General features: G+C 37.6%; 1 protein-coding gene across 1 annotated transcript; it reads right to left on the reverse strand.

Annotated features, from left to right (window-relative positions):
• Nucleotides 1-215: 215 nt before the first annotated feature.
• On the reverse strand, nt 216-21,019 carry PSD1 (phosphatidylserine decarboxylase 1). Its single transcript, XM_088976464.1, is given in 12 exon segments — nt 216-795; nt 1,447-1,569; nt 2,278-2,355; nt 3,676-3,799; nt 5,354-5,604; nt 5,703-5,812; nt 6,877-6,937; nt 16,845-16,910; nt 17,038-17,091; nt 17,977-18,065; nt 18,213-20,565; nt 20,716-21,019. Coding segments are annotated over 11 exon segments (1,272 nt in total). The 5' UTR covers nt 18,364-20,565; nt 20,716-21,019; the 3' UTR covers nt 216-630.
• Nucleotides 21,020-21,037: the final 18 nt, after the last annotated feature.

The following is a 21,037-nucleotide window of genomic DNA, read 5'->3' on the forward strand; positions in this document are numbered from 1 at the left end:
TCCAAAATGCTTATTGTTATTTATTAGCACACATACATCATCAGTCCATTAAGAATACCCCACAAGTCGACTAGACTTACGGCTTTCTACATAGGAAACGGAGAAAACTTAACTGATTCAGTTACCCGGACATATAGAGAGTAGTGCTGCAAACGGATCAAAGTATTCCTGGATCCAAACTTGATTCGAAAAAAAAAAAAAACGAATATTTATCATTGGTTTCGTTTATGTATTAACATTATATATTATCAAATAAAATGAATTGAAAATATCTTGTACAAGTCTTGAACCTATAACTCTTCAGTAACCATACGATATACAAACCAATTTTACTAATGGATTATATTATGTAATAAAAGCGTACATACTCAAATATTTACCGAATTCGACGAGAATGACTCCATATTCGATCCAATCACCCTTGCATGGATTCAAATTCCAATTCAGACAAACAGAAACCATTTATAGCCCTACGTGAGAAGTGAATTCAGTGATGCGAGTGAAATGTGTTGGTCCATAGAAGATACCACATTCTGAACCAAGTGTGATAAGTTAGCAGAGCTATCAGCTCAACGATCCATCGGTATTTGTACCAACTGATAATTCAACTAGACAATATTCATGGCATTACTACCTTTCAGACCACCTACCCAGAGCTTCCCCCATACGAATTTTATCCCCACGACTGACGCAGAACTTGAATTCTGATGAGGAGGTGTCATCATTTTGGAGAGATTTCGATACAGGAGCTTGGAAAACAAGCACTACAGTAGATCCCATATTGAATGCTGCCATCTGAGAATATTAAAGCATATTCAAGTTAAAGAGTACAGGAACAGCACAACAAAAGCAGTAACGGTAAGTAGAAAGCAGAATACAAGCTCCATGTGTGAAAGCACCTGAAGTCTAACAATCTAGAGTGCAAGTCTAAATGGATGGCAGAGACTGCTTATAGATTACATGTAAAAAACATTTTTCCATCTAATCTTTCAATTCTTCAATGGATCTCGTTCATAAAAAAAAATCTCGTTCACCACAAAAAAATTAGTGAAAAAGCCTCTGTAGATTGATTCAATCATGAGTTGCCCACATTTTAAATCATTTTCTTGTTTTCTATTGAAGTACATTACTCTTTAGGCTGTGTTTGGTTGCAGTGCAAATTTATTTGCACTAGTACAAATGCATAGGAATGCAAATGTAAAAAATGCAAATTCTTGTTTAATTTTGTTTTGGATTTTACTTTATTCTGCTTCATGTCTTAATTTACTTCATTTGTACTGCAATCAAACAAAATAAGCTAAAATATGAAACAAAAATAGGTCAGAATTTACACTCAAATAATTTGCACTTCCATGGCTTTGCATCAGTACAAATTTATTTGCATTGCAACCAAACACAGCCTTGGAATTTAGATTCTGAAAAACATGATCTAAGTGCATTCCTAACCTCTTCACCCTTCTTGAACATCACACCAACACCTTCAGGTTCATAGATACGTTCATCCGGGGGCTCTGAGTGCAGAAACTTTTTTCTTGGTCTGTTTGTTCGCAGATCTGGTTCAATGACAAGCTGCCAAGTGCAAGCATAGACTTGGGTCATCAACTTATCGGCAAGAATGAAAAATCCAAGTATAATAAAGATTCGTATAAATCTGTAATGGTCTATATGCCTGCAAAGTACATCTGCAAGTTAGTAGACTTTGTCCCATACAACTAGTCGTGATTAGATATTCCTTCAGGCTAAGTAGCAGTAAATAGACAGAAACACAGGAAAGCATTCCAGGTGAAAACAACATTTGAAGTTAACCAAACAATAGAAAAAGAGATGAGGGATACAAAGGAAAACTTAGCATTCAATCTCATCACATAGCCCAGAAAACAGCTCTGGTTTTAGACAGCTTTGAAATGTGAAAATTTGGTCACTAAGTCTCAAGGATTGGGAAAAGGAGATTATGGGACTGGAACGGAAGAAAATATTTAGTCATTTTTTGTTTCTTTTCTTTTCTTTCTTTCTTTCTTTCTTTCTTTCTTTCTTTCTTTATTATATATATATATATATATATATTTTTTTTTTTTTGGGGGGGGGGGGGGGGATAGAAAAAAGAAGAAATGAGTAGTTGAGAGGATTCCACCCTAGATAGTAGAAATATGTAATTCTGATTTTTTTAGAGCACTTCATTATAATAAAATCGACTTCTTGTCAGTGCAAATATGAGCTTAAGAAAGAACTTAGCATAACACAAGCAGAAAAATAAAAGGAACTCGGCAGGTAATAAACCTCAATAGATCCAGTATTTGTTGCACCAATTGCTGCAATTGCCATAAACCCTTGGGCCCATTGACCTTCAAGAACAACCTGATGGCAAGAAGAACATATAGATGTGATCATGATACCAATGATTTTCCATTAAAACAATGTAAGCTAATATTGCTCCACTAAACTGTACTGAATTGATTGAACGCAAAAAGTTGGATTACTAGAAAGTATAACAAAATATAGCCCAAGAAGACTCTAAGATGCTGGTGTCTTTATAAAAGAAAGAAAGAAGAAAAAAAAGAACACTCTACATTAAATATCAAATCCATATAAAACATCAGATCTATACAGAACTTAATTCTACATGCCTTTTCAATCATAAGGGCCATCACCCAATCCTAGCCCTGGCTATCTGGGGACTTGGGAGGAATAGACTGGAGACAAACCTAACCTTTGGGATTTTTTGACATGGCCACTCTCAGATTCGAACCTGAGTTCTCATGCTTGTCAACCTGAGATACCATGTCTTATCAACTGTAATAAACAAAAAGACATGTTTCTGACACAGCTCAAATTGTATCCCACCTACATGGATTAATAGACAGAATCATTTGCCCTAGGGTCACATATCCCATTAAGAATGATGGTCTAATAAATAAATCTTTCCTCACTACCTGAACCCAGGTTCCTTCCAACCTTCTCCTTGTCACTTTGAACCTTCAACATGCACAACTTGACTGGTACATACATTAGTAATTGTTTCACTTGAACAAACCATCACATTATGTTTTCCTCTATTTTATCACCAGTGGGTGTTACTGATCAGTTCTTGCAAATTATCATTTCTGATTTTATCTTCTCCCCGTTTTCCTAGTCATCTATCCCAAATAATCATATGATTGACATTGCACAGAAGCATCCACATATAAATGAATGGAGGATCCACTTTTACCATTCAGCTTAGATAGCTCAACTTAAAAAACCCTTAAGTGAAAAAGGAACAGTCAATCATTTCCAGAAAGATAACGTGTGACTTCAAACCACTGTGACTATATTGCAACTCCTTAATTAAAAACTTGTACCAAGTGACTTCTTGAATGCACACATTGTCTATTCAAAAAAGAAAAAAAAAAATCCACCTCATTGAAATCTCGAAGGAGAGAAAAATAAATGGCTTCTCCAATGCATCAGATGGTTGAAAAGGCTAGCTGCCTCCAGAGACTGCACTTGGTGATTTGAGATTTGTCTAAGAAATTAATCACCAGATACACTAGGAAAACGTTTTATCATTTATTATGTTCTTTGACTACTATTCAATAAAAAAATATGTCTTATTAATTTTGATTATGCCGATTGCCTCTTCTTCCAAGATCCAAAACCAATTCTAAACATCCACACATGCTAAACAAATTGTCTTACCCTTTCATTCTCCACATAGAGGTTTCTGATTGTTCGTGTGGCACGTTCATTCAAAGGGAAAAGGTGACCTGCAACAAATTATTAATACACTTGATAAAATGGTATTCGATCTTCATAGAATAAAAATATATGATATTATAATTGGTTAAGCAAAATTAACAAAAGAAATAACTTCCAGAATATAAAGGTTTTATCAATGATGCTGAAAGAGGAAATGAGAAAATACACTATTGTAAAGTCTCAATATTTCAGATCGAGAATCTAGAGTTTCATGTATGAGTGAAGCATGAATTAACACATCTAAAGTGAAGACATTAAAAAGAGCAATAATTGCACCATCTCAAATGCTTAAGATCTTATCTTACTTTTCTTTTCTCTTTTTTTATCTTACATATTTTTTAGATCCTGAGAATTACAAACAGGCATTTAAACTTTAGAATGTAAAGTGCAACTTGATCACAGTACCATCTATCTCAACCAACCATAGAATCTATGGCTACTCACAATTTGCAATTTTAAATTTCAACTTTAGCATAATCCAGCCAAGAGTTTCTCTCAGTAACTAGGCATATCTAATCAGCAGATTTATGGAGGTCCCTTTCCTAATTTACTTGAAAATTAAAGCAGTATTATATAAAATTTAAAGTAGTATAATAGCTGAACCACATGATGTTTCTTGTCTTAAAACTTCAGGCAACTTTACTAATCAAGAACTGATCAAGAACAATGTGATGTATTTCTGCCATTTCATACTTGGGTGTCAAGAATGGAAGCACTTAAAAAAACCTGATACAATGAAAAGATTTACAATCAATCCCCAGTAAAACAATAAGAATATACACAGTATGATCGGATCATTAAATTCATGATGACTGTGTTATCTGCACAATGCAAGTATGGAGTCAATATGTTTATCATCCACATCACATTTGGAGATCTCCTTGAAGATTTGGATTTATTTTCTCCATATTTTTGGTTATTAATGGGTGACCCACTCAACTATTGAAGTTTTGTCCTGGCATTTCTGATGAATGTGTTCAAGTTCAAGAAGATAGTTCCATAGAACTTGCTTCCAATTAACTTGGGAAAACCCCTTTTCCCAAAATTATATCTTTTGGAGAACCCACTCCGATGTGTTTGATGACAGAAGCTGATATATTGAGCAAGTAAGCAAGGATTTTGGGGCTATTATTTGTTTGGTAATTTATGCTAAAGGAGATTGAAGGAACCCATATCATGTATGTAGGAAAAATAGGGTAAAAAAACCATATTCTTAAGCCATCTTTAAAATATATGGAACCATGTACCCTGCCACTACTTAGTGTCCATTTAAGTTTTTGTTCATGGGGTTTTTCCTCTTCATTTATGCATCTTTTTTTTTTTTGAATAAGTGCATCTTTTGTACATAGCATCTCTGTATATTGTAACCATACTTGATGCCCATCTAAGCTTCCTTCCCATCTTGCCTTTTTAATTTACAAGGTATTACATAAAATATTTAGACATTAAGCGACAAAAGATCCAACAATCCAATAAAAAACAAGGGGGAAGACATCATGTTCTCCATGATAGTCACATTAACATGTTCTCATAGATCACAAGTTTCTACACTCTGTATTTGGGGAGTGCAGAATGTGAACAATTATTTAGGAACAGAAAATTAATGACTTTCCATTACCATGCTGGTTCAGGATTCCTCCTCCTAGGTGAAGCCAATGAGATTCGCCACCATGATTTTTTACTTGCTTCTTTTGTATTCTTCTGTTTGTTACTTTCACCATGTGTATCCTCTTGGACATTCATAGGAAGGAATGTACTTTCACCAAGAAGAGAAGAAACTGAATAAGAGAAACCTTTGACTTGCTCAATCATTGCACCCAATTCTTTCAGTTCACCTAATTTCAAAATGGTACCATCTACAGGACTGACCTATTTCATTAACAAATTGTAGCATCAGTCAGCAATATTACATGATTTAGAGAAGAAGCAACACCAATAAGAAGTTGCAGGAGCTGGTTACCAGTTACCAGACAATGAGGATCAGGGTCTATAGGCCTGCAGCCTGCTTTAAGTGTGCGAACAAAAAAATCCTGCAATGATGCATATGCATCCAAAGGTAAAGCCGCTTCTTCTAAATCTGCAATGAAGAACACAAGCATACTTTGATATCACCAATGAAGCATGCAAAACAGAAAAAGGCTGGATATTCTGCTACCACATGCCTCAAGAATTCTCCAAGGTCAAGCCAACATCCTTGTTACCAAACCAATTGTAAAATAAATGTGAAAGTAGTAAAAGGAGCTTCATATTTTAAATCCATTTGGAACACAAGGTTTTATAATAACGTGGCTATTTGAACAAAGATTAATGAGTACTAGGTCAAATTATTCGGACATTAACTCCCTTACAGTAGAACCTTTCCCTTTTATGAGAGTAATGTTTGCATTGATATGCACAAGGGGTCATGCTTAATTGATGACCAGAAAGCAGAGGCAAGATAAGTTTTATCATTGAAATAATAAGGTAATTTCTGAGATACCATTTGCAAACTGAACTTTGTAAGTTGTAAGTAGATCTTACTAAAGTCTCAAGTCATTAAGTATTGTTACCAAAAAGAGACTAAGTATTGTCTGCAAGATATAAAGAATTTTGTATAAGAAAAGGTTGCTTGGCAGAATTTGTTTAGGACATAGCACATTGATCCCATTAGAGCTTGGAATTACTTTCATGGTTGAAGTTGAATGGCCTCCCTCTTGTGGAACCCTAAAATTTCAAGGTGCACAGCTGTCACTATAGAACACCTCAAAACTAAGAAATCTCCCAATGCTGGCATTAGGACAGAAAGGATAATCTGAAAGAAACAACAACTGAATTCTGAAAGTCCTTTATTGTTGTGTTCCTGTGCCATGATTTCTGGAGATTGGCATACCAGACACCTCAGAACACATAAATTGGCATTCATGACATGTTCCACAGTAACAGTGCAGGTAACTTGCACACACTAATCCATTTTGAGAGGTGGACAGTATCCTCTAAGAAAGCCTGCCATAAATTGGAGAAAAATAATCATACTGTTCATTCTTTATTTTAATTTACTCTATTATATTGTATTTTAGCTTAGCATATAAATCAAGACAAAGCACAACATAATAACCATAGCTTCTAATTATTGATGTAAAAAGAAAAATCAAACAACAATACTTGAATGAAATGCCCGTGCCCAGCCTTTGTAGATTAAAGGACGCAAAGGAACAGGAATTTCCTGAAAACCAGAATTTAGCAGGTAAAACATTAGTGAACACAAAGTGAAACACATTAGAGTTCAAATTTAATTACAAGACAAATGACAATAACTGTAGAGGGAGGATATGTGAAACCACACATAAGAAAAACAATAAGAATCAAGAAAAAAAAAACATACAAGAAACAAAACTCAAATTTAAAGCAAATGGAAATTTAACTATCCAGTAGAAAAAAACAGCAGCAATATATTACCCACAGGTGCAGAGATGTTGATCAACTAGACCAGGCCTTATTTCAACTACTTCAGAGATCAGACTTGTCTCAATCTTGTCAGACTTGGACCAGATTGGACAGTTGGACTATTCAAGTTCAAACCGACCCTAGTTAAATCATAACAAACTAGGACCTTGAGTGTTTTCCTAACTATAAAGAGCTCCTTATAAGCTTTCATTTCAGTAATAAATTACTACTAACTAGATCCAGAAACATAATAAAGTTTCTTAGCTGGCTTTTCCTTGCCTTGCCACGTACTGGGCCATCCATATGTTCCAACTTCCTAAATAAAATGATAAAAAGTAAAATCATATCCCATACAAGAAAATATTCAATTGCTGAAAATATAGGCTTGTCTTGATGGGATCTAGCCTCTGAAGAGTTTCATGTCCAAGAACTTAGAGATTTAATGGTCAAAAAAGAAAAAAAAAAAGGAGAAAAAGGAGCTGAGAGAAGTAAACTTCTATTTGAACAAGAATTAACATCAAAATTATCTTAAATGCTATATCACAGTACCCCAGGTCATGATGCTAGGCATTACACTCAAGCACTAAGTCTCCAAAGGTGCTACTTTTCCTTCAAAATAACTTACTAGTACAATATTGGCCTGTATGTGACTACTAAAGCAACTAAATTGTCAAGAATATAAAGCCCTCAATTGGGGAGAGATCAGAAAACTTATTGGCTATTCTACAATCATCTACTGCCCCTTCCCAAGAGGAAACTGTGGCAACGGATCTCCATTTATTGAGGAAATTAGACTCTATGCTTGGCCCAATAGAGATGGAGGGTTACCATGTGCCTGCAGTAGTCCAACCAGAGAAGTAAACACTACCATGGCTGAAATGACGGCTCTCTGTTTTAATCTTGGGATTGTTGTATCGAAAAGGCCTCTCCAAATAGAAATAGAATATCTTTCAATGCAATTAGGTGAGGTAAAAGCTCTGTAATAATACCATGGATATTGTCTGACTCGGTTACTTGCTTAATTAAATCAGATAAATTCTAGCCTCCTGCCATACTATTTTGAGATGAACTCCAACTGAGCTAAATCGAGTGGCATACAACTTAGCACGAGGGGGGGGGGGGGGGATGGCACAACTTTGCAATGGGCTCGTTCTTTTCTTTTGTTTAATATGCATCTTGGACATCTCTTTTTTGCAATTGGTTATGTCATCAACGAAATTCTTTTGATTGTTATTCACAGTGCCTATAATAGTAAGGGAATGCAGATTTAGAATCACAGCCCTATGTGCACCATCTATTTCTCTTAGGAGTGCAAATGGATTGGAACAATTTGGGCATATTTAGATCAATTTGATTTGTTAATATCCAAATTGAAATTGAATCATATCCATCAGATTTAGAATGGGCTCACACTTGACTCGAATGTTGAATACCATTAATAAATTAAACTAAAAATAATTAAAATATTATAATGTCATTAATAAAATAAACTAAAAATGAATTCAATGTTGTATATCATGAATAAAGTGACTTGAAAATAACCTTTATGAGACTTGAACATATGACACTTTAGTAAACATAAAACATTCAACCAGCTATACCAATCGAAAGTGGATATATATTAATTTTATGTGATATAAGTATTAGTGTAGAAGTTGAAATATTATTGGATTGTGGTATATCCATATTTGAACTTGATGTAGGTATATTTGGTCAGCCCACTGGATCCTAACATGTGGCATTCACTAGGGGCATTTTCGACAGATGGTAGTTTCATAAGAGCATTCGGGTAATTCCCACCCTTAGCGATTGTGGAGCACTTAATGCGGGTACACGTCCTAGGCGCATTTACTCCTGAGCCACTAACTTGGGGTAGTGGTCATCCGATGCCTCTCTAAGTCCCCTTATGTGACCGCGATATATGGGACGGTTACACGTCGTACATTACTCCCCACCTAGGTGACTCCTACAATAAAAGGGGCACTACTGTTAGAGGTACACACATACCTGAGCTATCACTTAAACTCTTGTGGTAACCTTGGGATTCCTTTGAGCTCTCGGCTAACTTGACCGTCAAAGTAGTCATTCCTAGGAACACTCTCAAGGCCTTTGACATCTTTTCATTCTTAGCAAGTGAGGCCTGCAGCCCTCGGACCTAGGAAATTACTCCACTGCCCTCGACTCCAGATTTGGCAGCATCAAAACTAATTATATACATATCTAATTTCAATTGTTTTGATTAGATCCAATTCAAATTTGAATTCGAACAAACATACAATTTGTAGCTCAATTTCTCTCGTGCACTTATTTTCAGGGCTGCAAGTCGGATCTGGTTAGGTTGGGTCCACATTGACCCTAACCCAACTTGAGCTAGTAAACCCCCCCCCCCCCACACACACACCAAAACCCTAAAACTTCAAGTTGGGTTGGGTTCGGGTTGGCCCCGACTTCACTACTTCCTTTTGCCAAATGTTCTTATTTCCTAGACTTAAGGGTTAAAGATAATTCAATTTTAACATTATTATGTATAAAAGAACATAGTTATCATGTTTTAAAAAAAACTTGCCTATAACTTTAAATGCATAAATGCATGCATACATATATAAATACATATATACATAAAAGAGAATACTTGCAATGAAAATAATATATGAACACATACATATCATAGTTGTCAAGGCGACAAGGCGCCCTTGGAGGCTGGCCTCGCCTAACCGCCAAGCAGTTTTCTATAGCGTGTTATAAAAAACTTTTATTTTCTTAATTTTTTTAGGTTATAATTATAAAATAGACACTTTTAAACTAAAATATTCATTGTGTGTGTTTATATACTAATTTCTTTTTATTATTTTTGTTGACAGGTGTATTATATGTACTGTACACAGGTTTAGTACCCACAGGGGTATTTTTGTAATTTTGTAGACCTATTGTGTTGTACGGCCAGTATAGTATAAATACAATGCTTCACTCGACTGAAGTAGTTCTTTTTTAGGCCTTAACTTAGTTGCCGCTTCTTCTTCCTTCCTCCTCCTCTTGCTCAACATGGTATCAGAGCAGGACCGTCCAGGCCTAGAAAACAACCAGCTGAGGTCTCTCTCCACTGCTGTGTAGAAGCTATAGTCCTGATGCTCGAAGACAAGGAAGAGGAAGCATTCTCTAGTGCTACTGCTTGTCTCCACTACCAAGTAGGGTTCTGCTACAAGAAGGCTGATTGCTCAACTTCCTAGCGCAAAAAAGGGTTTTGCTACAAATTTTTTTCTTCTTCAGCCTTAGGTGCTGGTAACTGGAGTTGCTCGGCTTAAAAGACTGTAGAAAACCATCCCAGATGTACGAAGGAAGGTTCTGATCTGAAGAGAAGTTTGAGTCCATGACTGTACTGCCTATTCACAGTTCGGGTGACCTAGGTATTGAACTAATTTTTGTTTCTGTTTATGGTTCGCTTCTTGTACTACTATTGATGTCCCAAAATCTGAGTAGGGACTGTCCCCCTTCCTCCGATTGTGTGTTGCTCTATTCAGCTCTCTAAGGGACTGTTGATGAACCCTAGACCCTAAGTGACTGTTCGGCTGCCCCAGAAAGTGGATATCAGCCGATTAGGTGTGGTGAACCACCACTCGTATTGCTGTTCCTACTGGTTTTTTTTTTTTCAGTTGAGAAGCTGTATTAAAGTTGTAAAACTGTAGGTTATTCAGACCTGGTTACACTGCAAGTGTAGTTCGTATATTGTTCTGTGGACTCCTACACAGTGTAGGTCATACAACCTTGTACCATAGCTGCAGTGTTTATGCTTGGTTCTCTGTGAAACTGAAAATCTACAAGTGCCTAGTTGTGGACTGTAGCAGCTCTGTAAGGCAGTGTGCCTTTGGTTTTGTGTACTTCTAAACCTAGAATCATGAATAGTGAAGATTCAGCTACATTCGGAATCTCCACAATGCTGAATGGAATGAATGGGAACAGTGACCTATCCTTCCCTATGGCTATTGTTCCTTAAACTACCTAGAGTGGTCAAGGGGGATCAAGCTATACATAACTACAAGGGGAAAAATAGGCTACATAAATGGAAGAATCAAAGAACCACCTTCTAGAAATGAAGAACATGATAGATGGAATCAGGAGAACAATATGGTTATGTCTTGGCTTTTGATTTCCATGCAACCGCAAATAAGGAAAAACTTCAAGTGGGCTGAAACTGCAAATGAGATCTGGGAACAGGCAAAATCCATATATTCTGAACTTCGACACTATGCCAAGATTTATCAACTACAAGCAGCTTTATCTACTTGTAAACAGGGGGAGAGGAGTTTATCGGTTTATTACTCTGACTTGACAACTATTTGGAAGGAGTTTGATCATTACCAGAATATTGATTGGAAGTGTGATGAAGATGCAAAATTGTACAAGAAACTTGTCTCATAGCAAAAGGTGTTTACCTTTTTACATGGTCTCAATCCTATCTATGAATCCATTAGAATACAAATTCTAAGTTCTAAGGATCTTCCTTCAATTCAGGAGGTCTATGCTCTTGTCAAGTCTGAAGAGAGCAGAAGAAACTTGATGAACAGCACCGAAGGGGATGCAATTGTGTTGGCGGCAAAGGGGGGTTCCTCTACTAGTGGTGGACCTTCTTCCAAGAGAGGGGATAACCAAAAGAAAGTAGAAGATAAGGAAAATTGTGGTGCACTAATTATCAGAAGCCCCGCCACACCAAAGATACTTGTTGGGATCTCCATGGGAAACCAAAGTGGGCTCATGATTTACCTAAGAAGCAAGGCTCAGATGTAATTAGAAGACCCGAACAACAAGGTACCAAGAAACACCACATGGCCAATATGGTTACTCGAGAGAATCAGCTCTCCACTTCTACTGTGATTCAAACACCACATGGCCAACATAGCTACTTTGGATCTGACCCAAGGGAGGATATTGTAAACTCCTTCCGTGACCATTTGGAACTTTATGGTAGAGCAATTTGCTAGATGGGTGCTCCTCCCACCACCTCTTTTGCATCCACATCAGGTAATCCTGCTACAGCTTTCCATATTGCTTCTCACGACCTTGACTCTCCATGGATCATTGATTCTGGAGCGTCAAAACACATGACTAGTATGTCCTCTTACTTTCAAACTTATCACCCTCTTTCCGGAAGAGATAAAGTGAGACTAGCTGATGGATCATACACTTCCATAGCTGGTCAATGAACTCTCTCTCTTCCCCTCGGCCTTACTCTTTCTAATGTTCTTCATGTCCCAAAATTCCCTATGAATTTGTTTTTAGTTAGTAGTGTTACAAATTCCTTAAACTGTTCGGTGACTTTTTTCCCTTCCTATTGTGTGACTCAGGATCTGGCCTCGGGGAGGACAATTGGTAGGGGACGTATGGTTAATGGACTCTATATGCTGGAGAATACGGCTGGCTTTCATGTTATAGAGTCTATGAGTCAATTCAGAAAGAGTAAAATGTATTTATGGCATTGTCGTAGAACTCAATTTCCTCAAAGAAATAGTAAATCTGAGTTTCATTTTCACATTGTGCATTCTGATGTGTGGGGCCCTGTTACTTTACCTTCTGAGAGTGGCTACAAGTATTTCATTACCTTCATTGATGATTATTCCAGATACACTTGGGTATATCCAATGCGAACCCGTGAGGAGGTACCAAAAATTATCCAAGATTTTCAACGGATGGTCTTCACCCAATTTTAGACTAAAATCCAAATATTTCAATCAAACAATGCAAAAGAATTTTTTCATAGTGACCTCACGGAGTTCTTTGTTTCACATGGCTCACTTCATTGGAGCTCTTGTGCCCGCACGCCACAACAAAATGGTGTGGCTGAATGGAAGAACCGACACCTTCTTGAAGTGGCACGGGGTTTACTACTCAACATGAATGTTCCCAAACGATTTTGGCTTGAGGCCGTCCTTTGTTCTACATACCTCATTAACCGAATGCCCTCTCGTTGGTTAGAGTACAAAAGCCCCACACCAGCTTCTCTTTCCTAAGGCCCCTCTTCTTTCTATTCCTCCTCGTGTTTTTGGTTGTCGGTGCTTTGTCCAAAACCTATCTCCCACCCGGGAGAAATTAGACTCTCGTGCTATCCGATGCATATTTCTTGGCTACTCATTCTCTCAGAAAGGGTATCGTTGCTTTGATCATGTTTCTCAGAAATTCTATGTCTCCATGGATGTTACCTTCTTTGAGGATGAGCCTTTCTTTCCTGTTTCTCCTCAGGGGGAGTGTAGGCATGAGGAGAAACTGGTTCAACTTCCTCATTTTCCTACTCCTTCTCCTTCTCCCCCTTCTCCTTCTGATCCTCCACCTTTTCGTGTTTTTTCTCGTCGTCATAAAGGCCAACCAGGTTCAAGAGCTGTGGAGAATCCAGAAGCCGTACCTCAAATGCCATCAAATTCCTTAGGGGAAGATCATACTCACTTAGGTAACTTGACTCCCAACCTCCCTGTTGCTAATGATCTTGACCTTGCCATTGCCCACATGAAAGGTGTTAGGTCGTGCACCACTAAACACCCCATTTCCAACTTTGTTTCCTATGAGAACATCTCACCTTCATTTCATGCTTTTCTTACCTCCATTGACAGTATCCCTATTCCCAAGAAGTGGTAGAAGCTCTCTCAGAACCAGAATGGACGAAGGCCATGAAGGAAGAAATTGATGCTCTTCATAAGAATGGAACGTGGGAACTTGTTGATCTCCCTAAGGGAAAGGATCCAGTTGGATGTAAATGGGTGTTCACTATTAAGCATGGGGCTGATCGAACCGTGGAGAGGTATAAAGCTTGTTTAGTGGCAAAGGGTTTTACTCAAGTATATGGGGTTGATTATGCAAAAACCTTTGCCCCTGTTGCCAAAATGAACTCTATTAGAGTCTTTTTTTCTCTTGCTGCCAATCTGAATTGGGATCTACATCAGCTTGACATCAAGAATGCCTTCTTGAATGGTGACCTTGAAGAGGAGGTTTATATGGTTCAACCCTCCGGTTTTTTGGCTCAAGGAAGTGAACAAAAGGCGTGCAAGTTGAAGAAGTCTTTATATGGGCTGAAGCAATCACCAAGAGCTTGGTTCAACAGATTTCATACTACAGTTCAGCAGAGGGGATACAAGCAATGTCAGTCAAATCACACACTGTTTGTAAAAAGAGTAGAAGGTAAAATGGCTGCCCTAATAGTATATGTGGATGACATAATTGTTACTGGTGACTGGAAGGATGAAATTCAAAGTTTGAAAGACTTCCTTGCCATTCAGTTCGAAGTGAAAGATCTAGGACCCGCCAAATACTTCCTTGGAATTGAGGTTGCCTGATCAAAAAAGGGTATCTTCATCTCCCAAAGGAAATATGTCCTAGATTTGCTTAAGGACACTGGAAAGATTGGGGCTAAACCAGCTGACTCTCCCATTGACCCCAACCATAAGTTAAGTGACAGCCAAGGTGAACCTCTTAAGGATGTGAAGCAATTTCAGAGGCTTGTAGGGAGATTGTTGTACCTCTATATGACTCGTCCAGACATAGCATATGCTGTTGGTATCCTCAGCCAGTTCATGCATGCACCTAGGTCCACTCATCTTGAAGCAGCGAAGAGAATACTGCGGTATCTTAAGAAGTTCTCGGGTGCTGGTTTATTATCCCAGAAACATGGACATTTGAGAGTTGAAATTTACACAAATGCAGATTGGGTTGGATCTCAAAGTGACAGAAGGTCTACTAGTGGTTACTGCACCTTTGTAGGAGGGAACCTTGTTACTTGAAGGAGTAAGAAGCAAACCGTGGTAGCTAGATCCAGTGTTGAAGCTGAGTACCGTGCAATGGCACATGGAGTAGCTGAAGGTATGTGGATAAATAATTTATTGGGAGAGTTGGGTTTTCCAGTTGATAAACCCATGACTCTACTCTGTGACAAGGCAGGTATAAGTATCGCTGCCAATCCGGTACTACATGATAAAACAAAGCATATTGAAGTTGACAAGCACTTTATCAGAGAGAAAATCATCACAGGCGAAGTATACTCCATACATCAGCTCTGAAGACCAACTAGCAGACATCTTTACAAAAGGGCTAAACCATTCCAGACACCAAGGTCACAGTGACAAGTTGGGTATGATTGATATCTATGCCCCAACTTGAGGGGGAGTGTTGACAGGTGTATTATATGTACTGTACACAGGTTTAGTACTCGTAGGGGTATTTTTATAATTTTGTAGACCTATTGTGTTGTACGGCCAATATAGTGTAAATACAAAGCTTCACTCGACTAAAGTAGTTCTTTTTGAGGCCTTAACTCAGTTGCCTCTTCTTCTTATTCTTCTTCCTTCCTCCTTTATTCTTCTCCTTCTTCTCCCGCTCAACAATTTTCTTATTTGTTAGGGTTTAATCAACACAAACATTGCTAAATGCTGTATTGAACCCTCAAAGACTTCAAAACCTGAACCAATAAGTAAGGAAGAACATATAAAATGTTGTCCAATCAAAACATTATTTTCTTTTTCTTCACTAATTTTGTGTGTTTATATACTGATTTCTTCTTCCACCTTTTCTTTTCTTCTTTTCCTATAACAGAAATAGGGGTTCAACCCCTATGTTTTTTGAATTTTTTTTTTCTTTCTTCTTTTCTTCTCATGAATATGTTGGATTATGTTGATTTTCAGGAAATATGGTTATGGAACCTAGGGAACTACCCTAGGTTACATGTTTTTCACTTCTTACTTAAAAAAGTCCATTGCCTAGGCGACGACTAGGCGACAAGGCACTCCTCTGTCACCTAGCCTCGCCTTGGCGCCTTGAAAACTATGATACATATATACATTCATGGATGCATAGTTGCATATACATATATTATAAATATTTACATACATAAATACATATTCATATAATATTTATACATACAAATATGAAGTTAGGTTGGGTCAAGTTGGTTACGGTCTCAACCCTAACCCAACCTGAAGTTGGGTTCATGCTTTTCAACTCTAACCCTAACCCAAAATCCAACCCAATGTGACCTTTTTGGGGATGGGTTAACAAACCCAGCCCAAGTTGTAGCCCTTCTTATTATCTTTGGGAGTTCCTTATCTCCCTAGTTCAGATATCTTTGAATTTGTCCCTCTTTGATGCAAAGACTATTAGAGACCACTTGGAGAATGTGATTTGTTACTCGGGTCCAGCTCGTGATGACACGTCTTATAGAAGATAGAACTAAACTCTTTACAGTCCTTCAAGGCATAGCATTAGTCTACTCACATTAGCTATATATTTCAAAGAAACTGGAATAATATTTCGAGCATTGCAAAATTTGTCAATTCATGGGGACATCCTTGTCAAAGTGTCATACAACCTAAATTTGTAATTATATACCCGTATCTATTGGAATTTTTCTTGGAGTGTCAAAGGCAAATATAAAACATATTTTCAGATGACTATTGTTTTAGAAAAAAAATCATATAAATATGCTTCAGATCTTGCATTAATATCACTACATATGAGTCAGCCTTGCTTTTTTTATATATAAACGGTATGCAAAATATATTACTATAGGTGAAAAAACAGACCCATCCTACCAAAATAATTACATGGTAAATGAGAAAAGAAGGTTGTAGACTACATGAGTCACCAATGTTGTGGTGTTATAAAATGAAAAAAAGAGTGAGATTATCATGGATTCATGGGTAAAGTAAACTTACCACACTTGTTATGAAACCCCAAAAGCGTGAAATGGAGCGCAATGGTAGGAGACTCAAGAATCTAGCCTAGAGTTTGCAAGGTAAGAGAACTTTTTATCAGAAGCTACATGGGTTAACTTACAATAAATAGGCCATGAACAAGATAGAAGCACGAATTTTAGACATTGGGAATTATTAAACAAAGATAGTTTACTTTCACATCAGGTGAAAACTCAAATTCAATTCCCTGCTCCCTTGCCTCTTCAACCTGTCACAGTAAAACAGCTGAACAAATAAGGAATAAGCAGAATATAGACAACACATGAATTAAGTTATATTTACCAGGGTATAGAACAATTGAAAAGTACAGATACAATAACCATGAATTAAGCTATATTTCCCAGTTTCCAAAAAATTTCATTTTCCGAGACTGACAGCCATCTCAAGTTGATTCTTACTTCCTTAACAATTGATTGCATTTCTAGGACAGAGAATTACCACTTGTGACATGCTGGCAGAAGAAAAACTTCCCAAGCAGTGACAACTATAGGAAGGGTATTGGCCACATATAAATCTAGGCAACAAAACCCAGCCATCCGCTAAAAGTAATATGCATTGAGTTGGCAAAAATATGAAAAATCTACTGAACACTGTCCGCCTAATTACTCTGCCAAAGCTTTTACCAAAATAAAAAATAAAAGTCGGCCAAAAAGAAGTCCATCAGATATTATTTGATTGAGTTACTTCAAATTAAACATTAATAGCAGAATTAGGGAAAAATCTCCAGGTCCCCATGCTAAAAGATTCTTTAAGTTACGTAATGGCACTTAAATAGGGAACATAAATTAAAAGCATTTGATACTGACATTGTTTAGACCTTTAGGGGTGTGAATAATGGTGCAAGGTCATAATTCCATCTCCTTCCTCTTTCTTTCCTTGTAACTCTAGATGCTCAAGCAATTTAACCCAACAAAAGTTTGTTCCCTCATGTAAAGAAATCTATACTCGTTCGAGAACTGCCTACGCAGTAAAACAACAGTCTCGAATGTCTAAACACTTAAAGTGAATGTAATGACTACAAGCAAAATGCTATATCAGTAAATAACCTTCTTATCCACATTTTATAGTGACATAATTATACAATTAATAATACCTTCTTGTCATCATAGAGTCGCCGAGCATGAAGAATGCCAAGCATAAGCAGAGTAGCCACAGTTGCGCCTGGCACCAGAAAAGAATTACCTGCAAATAGAAGAGTATGGCTTCAACAATAAACCGTGCAATTTGAGACGAAGTAGTTCACGTGCCACAAGAAATCAGAAATGAAGATGTGACGGAAAACTAATGTATTGAATAATTCCAGATTTAGTGATAGTAGTAGCTTCGCACCGTCGGATCTGCCGGTTCCGCCATTAATAGAAGCTCGACCGATTTGGAGGTTTCTTGCGAACGAATACAAGTAAAGACGGTGAGAACGGAGATGATAGTGCTGTAAACGTTTTGGAAATACGGACCATATTGGAGAAACCCTAAATCTCATATTTCGGAATCGAGTTCAACAAATCACCAGCAGCAATACGGCCAAGCAGGTTAAGCTTTTAGTGGCAGCTGGTGAAGCGGTTAAGGCAGCAAGGCTATAGTCACCTTATCGGTCTCTAGGGCCTTTATTAGGGAAAAGTACGGATAAGCTCATTTGATATATCTGAAATCCAGGCCACTTCATACGAAACACAAAATGGCATTTAAACTCAACTTATTCCCACGCCAATTCAGCTTTTTGTTTTGTTTATGAGGTGGCAATTTCACATCACAATTTTCCTTATCTATATCCATATATATTATACAGGGGTCTCACGTGTAGGTGCAAATATTTTGTGCCTATATTCATTCCAAGTCTCGAATTTTTTTTCATTTCTATTTTCTTTATTTGAAAGTTAATTAATTAATTAACATGTAAAGACTAAAATGACCCTATTGGGGCCATTGTTTGGTCTCCCGCTCTCCTTCCTCTTTCCATATTTCTCCCACTCACAACCCAAAACTTTTCTTTTGCAATCTCATTCTCTCCTCCCTCTCTCTCCCTTCTTGTCTGCTTTCACTCTCCTGAGATCGAAAAAGTTTATATTTTGGGTTTTGTATAGACTGGCTTGGATTTTAGAAACCACATAATGCCACTTAGAATGCTCGAAAATCAAGCATTTTGACTTTGCAACATACGACCAAGTATATGAGTTAGTGCGGCAACACGTAAACCTGATTAGAAGGGCAATACATAGTTGCAACAACAAGTTCTTCCTTGATCTGCTACTTCTGTTCAATAATGCCAATGTCTTCTTTGCCAATAACTCTCCAGTTGCTACCATTGCATTAAAAGAGCTTTTGATCTGCTACTTCTGTTCAATAATGCCAATGTCTTCTTTGCCGATAACTCCCCAGTTGTTACCATTGCATTAAAAGAGCTTTTGATCTGCTACTTCTGTTCAATAATGCCAATGTCTTCTTTGCCAATAACTCCCCAGTTGTTACCATTGCATTAAAAGAGCTTTTGATCTGCTACTTCTGTTCAATAATGCCAATGTCTTCTTTGCCAATAACTCCCCAGTTGCTACCATTGCATTAAAAGAGCTTGCCCTAGAGAGATGGTGAGTAGAAATACTAGAAAATCAGGTAAATTAGATGATGAACCACCCTAGCCACCACCCATTCTTCTTCCATCCAAATTAAGTTCCGAGCCGATAGATTTATTGTTTGTAAAACCTAAATCAACTGGTCCCATCATTGCTTGCCAAAAACGTAACTCCATATCAATTAAGGCATCCATGGCAACTACCGTGAAGAAAGGAGATAAAAAAAAACCATCAATAACAAGAACAAAAACGACAGTAATTGATGAAAAGCATGTTATGGATACGAAACAAACTAAGGACAACCTCCACTACCAGCAAGAATTTAAATGTGAATTCTAACCAAAACCCAAGACATAGCTTGAGCCCTCCATTGGGCAAAGGGGGTGTCTTCAGTAATGAACCCAAGGTGGAGAAAAATAACAATAAAACAACAATTGTTGCCAAGAAACCTAATACGGTGGATTTCTTGGATTTCTTGAGCATGATGAAATGAAACTCTTCATCTAACGAAAAATTGTTAGAGACGAAGAGTTCAGTAAATGGTTCAAACAATAACAAAAAAATTGAACAAAAGAAAAGCAGTAGAAAAGAGTGATGGATGGAAAGATCGGACTACCCAAGAAGGTTTGGTGGAAAACATGATAGAAAACAGAGGAGTCTAACAGAAAGCATGCCTCCTCCCATACCGTCGAAGCTGACAAAACAGAGGAGTCTAACAGAAAGCATGACTCCTCCCATACCGTCGAAGCGGACAAAACAGTGGAGTCTAGCAGAAAGCATGCCTCCTCCCATAAAAACGGATTTATGATAAATCTGAAATGGGCTTACCCATACTTTCCCCATTGTAAATGGCACAAGCGACTCAACACTGAACTGAATGGCTGGTTGATTTGTCTTTTAGCGAATAAGTCATTAAATAGGATTTTAACGCCGTCGTTGTGGCTGAGTGGTCTCACTCTCTATTGTCACTACCCAAACCCAAACTCAAAATATTTTGGGACAAATTTCTTAAACTACCCTAAGTTATAGGAAATAGGGTAACTATACTCCTACTACTGTTTCATATATCAGACCGAGACCGAGAAGATGTATGATAGATTCAAGTACTCCGGATCCTGTAATCCAAACAAAACTATTAGAATCTCGCCATGAAGGAAATTTGTAGATAAATCGATAGGGGATTGTAATCGAAACCCAATTCCTCTTGTAGTATTTGCAGAAACCCAAATTTCAAGCTCGTAGGTTTTGCTGCTACCGCAACTTACTTGGCTATTGTTGAAATATGAGCTGATGCAGAAACCCAAATTTCTAGCTCGTAGGTTTTGCTGCTGCTGCCGCAACTTACTTGGTGATTGTTGAAATATGAGCTGAGCAGAAACCCAAATTTCAACACCAACAGGGTTTCTAACGGCGAAAAATAAAGGAAAAAGGGTTCAAGGTTTTTGAATCTATCAAAATCACCGCCACCGCTTTAACATTCAACAACGGCAGTGGTTTCTTCCTCTTCATCCGCCCCCTTTTCCTCTTTGCTTATCAAGAATTCGCCGGAAAACCAGCTCAACCGAGATAAGAAGGGTAAAAGAAATA

Source organism: Nelumbo lutea, chromosome 1 (genome assembly GCF_056320005.1).
Source record: "Nelumbo lutea isolate HS-2025 chromosome 1, American lotus-T2T, whole genome shotgun sequence".
Lineage (NCBI taxonomy): Eukaryota > Viridiplantae > Streptophyta > Magnoliopsida > Proteales > Nelumbonaceae > Nelumbo > Nelumbo lutea.